Genomic DNA, 11,047 nt, shown 5'->3' on the forward strand with positions numbered 1-11,047 from the left:
GCCATGCTGTTTAAATTGTAATGCCATCCCTTCCACATATACAACCCTGCATTCCCAATTCTTAATCCTTTCTTCTTCTCCTCTTCTTCTTCTTGTTCTTCTTGTTCTTGTTCTTCTTCCTCTTCTTCTTTCTTCTTCCTCTTCCTCCTCTTCCTCTTCCTCCTCCTCCTCTTCTTCTTCTTCCTTCTCTTCCTCTTCCTCTTCCTGTTTCTCTCCTTCTCCTTCTTCTTGACAGGGTCTTGCTCTGTCATCCAGGCTTGAGTGTAGTGGCACAATCACAGCTCACTGCAACCTCAAACTCCTGGGCTCATGCAATCCTCCCGCCTCAGCCTTCTGAATAGCTGGGACTACAGATTCGTGCCACCATGTCCAGCTAATTTTTTAAACTTTCTTGTAGAGATGGGATCTTACTATGTTGTCCGGGCTGGTCTTGAACTCCTGGTGTCAAGCGATCCTCCCACCTTGGCCTCGCAGTGTTGGCATTACAGGCATGAGCCACCACACATGGCCCTTGTTTCATTTCTTGCCATGGCTTGTGGCACCACCTGACAGCCTATTTCTTTATTCATTTTTGTTATGGAGACTTCCTGAAAAGAATGTAAATTCTACAAGGGCAGAAATTTTTATCTGTTTAACTCATTGGTTATCACTTGTGTCTGCAACAGTGCCTGGCTCATGATAGGTACAAATGTTTGTTGAATAAATAAACTATATTTACCAACACCCAGGAGAATGCTTGCACATAGTCAACACTGAATAAATGTCTCCTGAGGAAAATAAATGAGTGCAACACCTTTTTTGGACATTTTGCAAATTCGAAGGGCTGTTATTAACATTCTAAGGTAATATTTTATGGGAATCATGCAAATAATAATAATGATAAATGCTTGACATTTATCCTTGTAATAATACTACAATTCCAAAAAGTCATGAACCCACTTTATAGATGAGAAAGCACAGAGACTGTGAGTTTTATAACTTGTCCAAAGCAAGGATTTGCACTACATTTTAGGGTCATGGACAAAGATGTAACAGCAAGGGACACTGAACAAGCATGTTCATGGTGGGGATACAGGACAGAATATTTGGTAGACAATATAGCTCAGGCAAGGAGACCCTTTGGTATATTGAACCCTATAACTCTAGAGACTTAGGGTGCCGTTGATTCAGAGAGAGGGAATGTTGGCAGAGGTGGGGTATTGGAAGAATGTGGGATGTAGGTTGGGTTGGGACATCTGAGACAACCATAACAGTGTGAGAATGAACCATTCTGAGGATCCAATGTTAGCTGTGGTGAGTCACAGAGGTACATAGAATGTTGTCAGGGCAGAAGATTGTGGGCATAAGATGATATTTTCAGGATGAACTATCATGGGAGTCTAGAGCCTTCTTGAGTGCAAAAAATAGAAGGTCTAGGATACTGGCATTGAATAAATACTTGAAGAGTTAGAGGATGTTGTCAAGGATGGTCCATTTATAGGACATATATTGTTGAGATGGGCTGATGGAAATATTTAAGAATGTGCCGCAGACAGAACATTCAGGTGGGCTCATAGAAGCCATGCTGATGCAGTTGAGAGACCTGGGCCATTGTCTGGGTTGGGACATTCAGGTTGTTGAGATGTTTCTGGGATGCAACATCTGGGAGACTGCAAGCCTGGCAGTGCCTGAATGCTTCTGAAACATGGAATGTCAACTGGGATTGAGCATTTTTCAGGACACGGATCACTGGTTCAAATGGAACACTGGGAATAAGGAGCAGAGAAGGGCTAAGCAGACAATATGAGGAAATCATGGTGAAAGGATGGAAGCCGGTATATTTCACAACTTTTATTGTGGGCCCTTCAACCATTTTTGCTGCTGGGTTTCATATTTTCGGATTGTTTCACGGATCCACAGGACGTATCTTGAGACACGGGTGTAGACACCAGGCCGGTCAGGCTGCCCACATGGGAAGTCTCCCCAGGAGATGATGCCATACAGTGTTCTGTTACAGACCAGGGGGCCCCCAGAGTCACCCTGAGTTGGGAAAGAAAGAGAGAGAGAGAGAGATGGGTCCTTGCTGGGGCTAAACAAGGCAGGGACAGGGAGATGTGGGGAGAGAGTGAAAGATGGAGAGAGACACACACAGAGAAGGAGACTCAGAGAGGCAGAGTCAGACACACACAGTGTGAGAAAAAGCAATGAAGACAGTGAGAAACAGACAAGAAGACAAACACAGAGGGACAGAGAGCAAGAGACAGAAATAGGGACAGAAAGACAGAGATAGGCCCAGAGAAAGAGAGACACAGAGAAATTTCTGTGTCTTTCTCTGTTCCACAGTTTCATTAAAATGGTAACAACTTACTTCATACCCATTTTTGTTTCCCTGGTACTAAATCCCAACTTGCACCCCCTGCCCCACACCAGCTGACCCTGTTCCTACTTTAGGACTCCTTTGTGCCTCTCACTATTGAGTGAACCCATCTACATCTGGGCAGGGTATGCAATACACGTGTACATCTATTTCTCTTCCTGAGCCCAAGGCAGACATCACTAGCAGATCAAGGCACATATCATTAATATAGTATCATACTCTTTCTCACTGAATCAAATCTCAACTTCTTTATTGGATGCAGGTTGGTTTTTTTTTTTTGAGACAGAGTCTCGCTCTGTGCTCAGGCTGGAGTGCAGTGGCCGGATCTCAGCTCACTGCAAGCTCCGCCTCCTGGGTTCACGCCATTCTCCTGCCTCAGCCTCCCGAGTAGCTGGGACTACAGGCGCCTGCCACCTCACCCGGCTAGTTTTTTTTTGTATTTTTTAGTAGAGACGGGGTTTCACCGTGTTAGCCAGGATGGTCTCGATCTCCTGACCTCATGATCCGCCCATCTCGGCCTCCCAAAGTGCTGGGATTACAGGCTTGAGCCACCGTGCCCGGCCTTCTTTTTGTTTTTGAGACAGCGGCTTGCTTGATCACCCAGGCTGGAGTGCAGTGGCATGATCTTACCTCACTGCAGCATCGAGCTCCTGGGTTCAAGTAGTCCTTCTGCCTCAGCCTCCCAAGTAGCTAGGACTACAGGTGTATACCACCACACCTGGCTAAAAAAATTTTTTTTCTTTTTTGTAGAGACAGAGTCTCACTATGTTGCCCAGGCTGGCCTCAAACTCCTGGGCTCAAGTAATCCTCCCACCTCAGCCTCCCAAAGTGCTGGGATTACAGGCATGAACTACTGTACTTGGCCATTTCCCCTTATTTTGGTAACAGCCACTCCTGACTTTTTCATTTGGGGAACTGCCCTTCTCCACTCCCAGTCCATGCCGTTTGTCCCTGCCCCTCTCCAGCACCCACAGTTAACTATGTGACTCAGGCTTGGCCCATCAGAGAATCCCACAGCTCTGATGGGCTTATGGCTCAGGACACATGACTTAGGTCAGCCTAGTGAGAATCATGCTCAAAACTTTTATGTGAACTATTGGAAAAGAGAGATTCTCTTTCTAATAGGGTTGCCTAGGGGGTAGGATGTAAGCTCAAAGCCGCTGGGGCCGTCTTGTCATGGGAAGAATCTAACTGAGAATGAAGCCAAAAGAGAATAAAGAAGACCTGAGAGTTAAAAGAAAGACAGAATTCCAAACACACAATTTGCATACCTGGATCCATCTGTGCCTAAAGTCAGACACCCTGGATTTTCAGTTACAAAAGCCAGCATTTTGTTTAAGCCAGTTTGAGTTGGTTGTCACTCACAATTGAAAGAATACCAACTTTTATGTATCTCAACACAGGGATCTGGGCAGCCACTCAGTCAAAGCTGGGGCTTATGATGAATTATTCCTGCCATCCCTGGGTGCCTCTTTTTGTCTTGACCTCCTATGTGAGGGAGCATTGTACCTTATAAAGATTGGTTCCCCTAATGCTGGAAACAAAGCTTTTTCCCCAGCATCTGTCACTTCCATTCTGGCTTTCTATCCTGTCCTAGGCACCCACCAGCCTCCTGGCCTCACCTCACAGGAGTCTTTGCCACCCTCTTTGGTGCCGGCACACAACATGTTGTCAGTGATCTTTCCTGGGTAGACTTGACGACACTCCTCATCTGAGCGAAGTTGGATGTTGGCACATTGTAGAGTTTTGGGGTAATTCACTGGGGAAAAGAAAGAGAAGGTCTAAGGTATCCGACCTGGATAGGATATGGGATGAAGGTTAAATATGCAAGTTGAATGGGTAAAGAGTAGGTAGAAAATTGAGATGGGAAGAGAAAGATGGGAGAAGAGATGAGCACCTATCTGGGTAAAGCAATGGAAGTGACAGAAATATGGAGGGACATGGCAGAGAGGCAAAGGGAGAGATGAGGAGAAAAGTGGAAGGAAGGACAGGGAGAGAAGGGACAAGAGAATGGGAGGTTGATAAGGAGAGTGGTGGAGCCAGTGGTGGGGACAGAAAGTTAGAGAGAGGGAGTTGGAATAGGGAGATGGTCAGAAATAGAGAACTAAAGATGGGAAAGGCAGGAACAGGGATGGGAAGAGTTATGGAAGAGTTGGATAGAATGGTAGGAAGAGAGACGAGGCATGTTGAGGAGAAAGGTACAAACATGAGTCTGGGAGAGAGTCAGGGATTGCTAAAGAGATGCAAAGGGCTCTTGTTGGTATATACATCAACTTTATATTCACATATACAATGTACTATACTTAATAAGTAATGATATATAATTATTAAATTGAATTATTAGAAATTTCATTAATAAGCATATTTAACATATTAAACATTTTATAAATTATAGAAATATAAAAATTTTATATTTATATTTTTGTATTTATATTTAAATTTATACATTTATAATATATAAATGTATGATTTATATATCATAAATGATAAAATTCATTTACAGTATATAAATATATAAATGTATACATTTATAAAATACATTTATAATATATAATTTAAATATAGATGATATAGTTATAATATATACACTATGGAGAAATACATATTTTAAATACATAATTGATAAATTTTATAATTATAAAATACATTTAATTTGTATAATTTTTGTATAATATATAAATATATTGCTATATAATACATAATATACATCATATAATATATTCATATATATTAGATCTATTTATATTTTTATATATTCATGAATTTATATACATTTATATAAAGGATACAGCTAACTGTATATAATTATAACTGTATATAAATTGTTATATAAATAGTAAATATGTTTATTTAGTAATTTATATTTTTATATATAAAAGAATCTACCTCAGACCTTCCCTCCCATCTCGCCCCTGTTTCCCCAGCCACTCCTGTGGGGCCTCAGGCCACCTGTGTGGGTGCATACCCTGGGGGCTGGTGGTGGTGCCCCAGCCAGACACCCGACAGGTGGTGCCAGGGGTTATGTGGTTGTTGTGGGAAAGGGACAGGGTTTGGATGTAGCCTGTGAGCTGGACCGGGGACTGCAGCTCCAGAAGCATGATGTCATGGTCGTGGTTCAGGTGGGTGGGACTTCTCCGGTATTCAGGGTGGGGGATAGAGTAGACAACTTCCCTCACCTGCTCACCAGCTTCCACACGCCCTAGGGCATGCTTGCCTAGGTAAACTTTGAGCCCCCTGTGGGTGCAGGAAGAGGGTGGTTAGAAAAGAAGAGGAACCCATTTCCATCCCCATCCCAGCCCCAACCTCTTCCCATCCCCAGCCTAACCTCTTTTCCATCCTACCTTCCTCATCTCCAAACATATCTCCCCTATCCTCAACTTCAATCCCATCCAAATCCTCTACTTTGATTCTATTCCCATACCCAATCCCCATATCTCAACCCCAAACCTCATTCTCACCCCCATATCCATCCCCAACCCTAACTCCAACTCCATTCTTAAATCCAACTCCATCCCATCCATAATCCCAGTCCCATTCTCATCCCTACCCCATGCTCCCCTGGCCCCTACATACTCCTTCAGACAGTGTGCAGCAGTGAGGACCCATTTGGGGTGGACCAGGACTCCCCCACAGAGTAGCCGCCCTCGCACTAGTAGGGCTGCCTGCCAGGGCTGAGAGTGGGGAAAGCAGGTGTAGCCACCTGGGAGAAACCCACTGGTCCCATTGGTGTTGAGAACCTTGGAAGACTCCTGGGAGATACCTGGTAAAGAAGAGAGATTGTTTGAAAACTGGGATCCAGGGTGCAGAGGAGCCCTGGAGTTGTGGTTCCTGGGCTTAGGGAAAGGGTCAGACTATTGCCCTGGGTGACCAGGAACTGAAGACGAATTTGCCGACCTCTGGCAGTTGCTATTCTTGACCAAGTGGAGATGAGTTAGGGCAAGGAGGTGACATTCTTTTCCAAATAAGTACCAAATCTGTTAACCCCACTGGGGGTTAACAGAAGAGTTCACAAAATGAGGATGTTACTGATAGGTAAGCAGGAGATTGACTTTCTCTCCACATGCATTTTTTATATCATTCTACCAGAGGATGGATTTCAGGAGGTAGAAGTGAGACTGACTTACACATCCACCTAGGCAATATCCATCCATCAATCTATCCAATCATCCATCCCCAATTCATCCTATTGATTTGTCCATCCATCTACTCATCCATCTATCCATTCATCCATTTAGGTAGTCATCTAACCATCCATCCATCCATCCATCCATCCATCCACTCATCCATTTATCCACCAATTCATCCATCCATCCATCCATCCATCCACTCATCCATTTATCCATTCATCCATCCACTCATCCATTTATCCATTCATCCATCCATGCATCCATCCACCCACTCATCCATTTATCCATCCATCAACTCATCTGTCCCTCCATCCACTGGTCCATTTATTCATCCATCTGTCCATCCATCCATCCATCCATCCATCCATCCATCCATCCATCCAATCCATCCATCCATCCATCCATCCATCCATCCATCCATCCATCCATCCATCCATCCATCCATATATCCATCCATGCATCCATCCAACCATCTTTCCACCTACCTCTCTATGCTTTCACTGCATATATACTGGTTGCCTCCATGGCTTTAAATACCAGCTACAGGCTAACCATCTCCAGCCCTGAACTCTTCTTTAAGCTCAAATCTCAAACACTGTTGATTTGAATGCTTTACAGGCATCTTAAGCTTTGTATTCCCAGTTTGATCCTTGTCAATCAAAACTGTTCCCTCCAGTATTTCCCACCTCAGTGCTCAGCTCCAAAACTGGAGTCATCTTTGCTTCTCCTCTTTCCTTCATCACTCACAGCCAATTCCTATTGGTTTTATCTCCCAAATATCCAGTTATCTCCACACTTCTGCCACCATCTTGGTCCATGCCCCATCTTCTCTAGCCCAAATGACTACATCAACCTAAATCCTTCCACTTTTACATCCCTCCAATCCAGTCTTCTCAAAGCAGGCTGAGGACTCTTCAAACAAAGAAAGTCAGATGTTGTTCCCAGGCTTGACTTCCTTTAAAATAAATCCAAAAAGCCTTCCCAAGGTGTGCAGGACTCTTTGCTGTCTGGCCCTTGCCAGCATCTTTGACCCCATCTCCAACCTCTTTCTTCTGACTTCCTCTGGTCCAGCCTCATGGACCTGTTCTTCAAACACACCAGACATTTAAAGAAAAAAAAGAATTTAAATCATCTTGGATGCCCCCATACTAGACATTTTATACTTACTATTTCCTCTCTCTGGACAGTCCTTTCTCCAGACCTGTGTTGTTTCATATGGTAGCCACTAGCTACGTGTGGCTATTTAAATTTAAACTAATTAAAATGAAGTAAAAGTAAATTAAAAATTCAGTTCTTAAGTCACACCAGCCATATCTCAAACGTTCAATAGCCTAAAGTGGCTAGTGGATAATTGGACAGCACAGACATAGGACATTTCATATATATGGAATATTCTACTGGATGACCCTCAGAATCTAGAGGTTGTATGTCTGGGTCCTTCTTAATTCTGAGAGGTCAGGTAAATGTCTTCTTTTCAGAGAGGCCTTCCCTGACCACCTGGTCTAATGTTGACTCTCCTGGTCCCCACTCATCCCCCATTACATCCTTCTGGTTGGTTTTTATCAGAACAATGATTGCTATTCATTTCTCTTTACATTTGTATACATTCATTTTAAAAAATCTCTCCACTTTGACTGTAAGCTCCATTGACAACAGGCACCTTAACTGCTTTATTTAGTACCATATTCCCAGGACCTAACACAGTGCCTGGCACACAGTGGGGGCTCAATAAATAAATGCTGTGTGTGCCAGGCACTGTGTCTGGTATTGGAAGCACAGCAGGGGTCCATGGGACAGGGAGAATCCAATCCTGAACATGCATGCCATTTTGTGACTGTGTGACCTTGTGCAAATTACCCGCCTCAGTTTCCCCAGCTGTCAAGTAGAAAAAGTAACAGTTCATCTCTCATTGCACAGTTGAAGAATTCAAGATGATCCCGCATTTCAAACCATACAGCACAGCAGGTAGCACAGAGAGCACTCAGTCAGTGGGCAATGTTATTATTAATTATTAGCTACAGCAGGAGGTCCCTCCGCCTCCCCATCTAGCTTCCCCAACTACAGGGCAAGCAGTGGGATTAGCCCAGTGGTTTTCAGTTCGGGACAGAAGTTATTGGTGAGCAGAGGATCATTTTAGGTGGTAGAGAGATGAGATATAAGTAACATTAAATCGCACACTCAGACGCTGAGTCAGCATCCAGTTCTCTTTTAATCCTGATTTTGTCAAGGATAAAGTCTCAGGTGGTGCTAATACGGTTTTAACACCTCCCTAATCCTCACTGAGCTCACTTTTTAAAGCCAAGAGGACACAGAAGCCTCATCAGGCCACCTAACATTTATCATGTTGAAACATCTGCAAAAGCTGTTTTAGGAAGATCAAAAATGTTCAAGTATCAGCAATTTCAGGTGGTCCAACCCAATAAACATATTATTTTCTTTTCATTGTGCAGGGTTTATTTCCTTCCTCACCTTTTATTTATGACAAAGAATTCTGTTCTCTCTTCAGGACAGTAATATAAACTTGAACACACTTTTGTTTGAGTAAAAAAAAGAAAAAAGAAAAAAGCTAACTTTAAGCAAATTATTAGGTCAAAAGTTATACAAATGGTTTTCAGAGCCTCAAGTCCAGGATATGGAGGACAGGGCGGACAACCTTGATTAGGATTCTGACTCAGGCATTGCTGGTGTCATTGGAGCAGGAGCCTTCTGTCTTTGAGTCCTAGGTTTCTCTGCCGTGAAATTGGAGTAATTACAGTGCACCTACCTCGCCAGGTTGTTGAGGACTCCACAAGGCGTAGCATGTGGATCTCCTAGCCTAGGGTGTGGCACTCAGGAGAGGCACGGGCATGAATCCAGGGAGTGTCGCCAGAGGAGAGAAGCCACCCCACCTTCAGGCCAAGGATGGTGCCAGGTGCCAGGCACCCACAGACCCCTCCTTTTTCAGGTCTTGGCTCAAGGGTCAAGCCCTTTGGGAAGGCCTCTGGTTGGGGAGCCGCCATTACATCTCTAGGCCCCTGGCTTGGCTCCTTGAAGTCTTCACCTCATGTCAAGATAATTATTAACTAATTATTTGGATAATTGTTTGAATAACATCTGCGTCTGTCCCCGCTAGACTCCAGGTGCTGAGAGCAGGGACTGTGTCTCTGCTTGTACAGCACCCAGCACAGTGGCCGGTGTTTAATAGCTGTTTGTTGAATGACTAAATTATGTATGAATGGGGTTTCCAGAGAAACTGCTTACAATGGCAGGGAAAGATGGGAAAGATCCATAGGGATCTTAAGGACTACCAATTTGCGGCAAAGTCACATAGGTTTGGGGTCAACCCAAGGATGAAAAGAACAATCTGGAAGGTTCTGGAAGGGACTGAGTATGAAGACAGAATACTAGAGGCCGGGCTCGGTGGCTCATGCCTGTAATCCCAGCACTTTGGGAGGCTGAGGCGGGCCACTTGAGGTCAGAAGTTCGAGACCAGCCTAACCAACAGGGCAAAACCCCGTCTCGGCTGAAAATACAAAAATTAGTTGGGCATGGTGGCGGGCGCCTGTAATCCAGCTACTCGGGAAGCTGAGGCAGGAGAATCGCTTCAACCCCGGAGGTGGAGGTTTCAGTAAGCCGAGATCGTGCTACTGCATTCCAACCTGGGCCATAGGGCAAGGTTCCATCTCAAAAAAAAAAAAAAAAAAAAAAGAAAGAAAGAAAGAAAAGAAAAAAAAAGAGACTACTACTAATAAAGTAATAACGGCTAAGTGGCTTTCAAGTCCCTTCTATCTGCGACATATTGCATGTTCGACGCATCACCTTGTTTCAATATTCACAGTGACCTTCTGTGATAAGCACTTATAGATTGAGCCCACTTTCCAGATGAAGCCAATTTAGGCACAAAGCAGCTGCTAGGCTACTGGCTCAAAGCGGCAGCGTCAGGACACGAACCCGTGTCCTTCAGCTTTCCAGAGAGGACAGGAAGCCTTGAACGGGGGGAAGAGGCTGCTGAGAGGGTATTTTGGGAGGTGAGGGGTCTGGGGTCAGAGGGCCGACCTCAGCCGGGAAACCAGGTCACCCAGGGACAGGCAGGAAGAGCTCTGGGCTGTCCCCACGGGACCCGAGTCCGAGTGGGTGGGGGGCGGAGCTTGCGGCTTCCACGCCCCCTCCCCCTTCGGCCTGACCCCTCCTACCATTGTCCCGAGTGGCCGCCGCGCCTCCACCCCCGCGCATTCTTACCTCCTGACAGCGCCACGGTCAGGGAGGCGATCACTAGGGCCAGGGGCCACATGGCTCCGGGATCGGGAGGGCAGGGTGGGCGGGGCCTGAGGAGAAGGTGAAGGGGGTGTCGAGGGCGTGCCCGGAACCTCCGCGTCTGAAACCTCTCGGCTCCTAAATCTCTCCTCCCCTCATTCACTCTTGACAGCTCTGACCCTGGAATCTGCCCCCCACCCCCAACTGCATCCTTGGAAGGGGTGCAGTAGCGAGGTGGGAGGAGCAATGTGCAACCCCCTGGGGCTCCGGCGTGCAGCCCCTCACCCCGGGAAGCCGTCCCTTCCCCCCTGCCCTCTGGCGAGCTGGGTAG

At 45.4% G+C, this 11,047-nt stretch overlaps 1 protein-coding gene across 1 annotated transcript; it reads right to left on the bottom strand.

Moving 5' to 3' along the window:
• Positions 1 to 1,830: 1,830 nt before the first annotated feature.
• LOC105497126 (kallikrein related peptidase 13) lies at positions 1,831 to 10,777 on the bottom strand. The gene is made up of 5 exons (XM_011767907.3): positions 10,702 to 10,777; positions 5,930 to 6,116; positions 5,322 to 5,590; positions 3,979 to 4,115; positions 1,831 to 2,019 (listed from the first exon to the last, which is right to left on the bottom strand). Exons 1-5 carry the CDS (start codon positions 10,751 to 10,753, stop codon positions 1,831 to 1,833), a joined length of 834 nt encoding a protein of 277 aa, XP_011766209.1. The 5' UTR covers positions 10,754 to 10,777.
• Positions 10,778 to 11,047: the final 270 nt, after the last annotated feature.

This window comes from Macaca nemestrina, chromosome 20, assembly GCF_043159975.1.
Source record: "Macaca nemestrina isolate mMacNem1 chromosome 20, mMacNem.hap1, whole genome shotgun sequence".
Lineage (NCBI taxonomy): Eukaryota > Metazoa > Chordata > Mammalia > Primates > Cercopithecidae > Macaca > Macaca nemestrina.

Coding starts and splice junctions, on each gene's coding strand:
- LOC105497126 (XM_011767907.3), bottom strand. CDS start 10,753: ATGTGGCCCCTGGCCCTAGTGATCGCCTCCCTGACCGTGGCGCTGTCA. Junction 4,116..5,321: donor CACCACCACCAGCCCCCAGG/GTATGCACCCAC, acceptor TCTTTTCCCCAG/TGAATTACCCCAAAACTCTA. Junction 2,020..3,978: donor GTGGCAAAGACTCCTGTGAG/GTGAGGCCAGGA, acceptor TTCCCAACTCAG/GGTGACTCTGGGGGCCCCCT.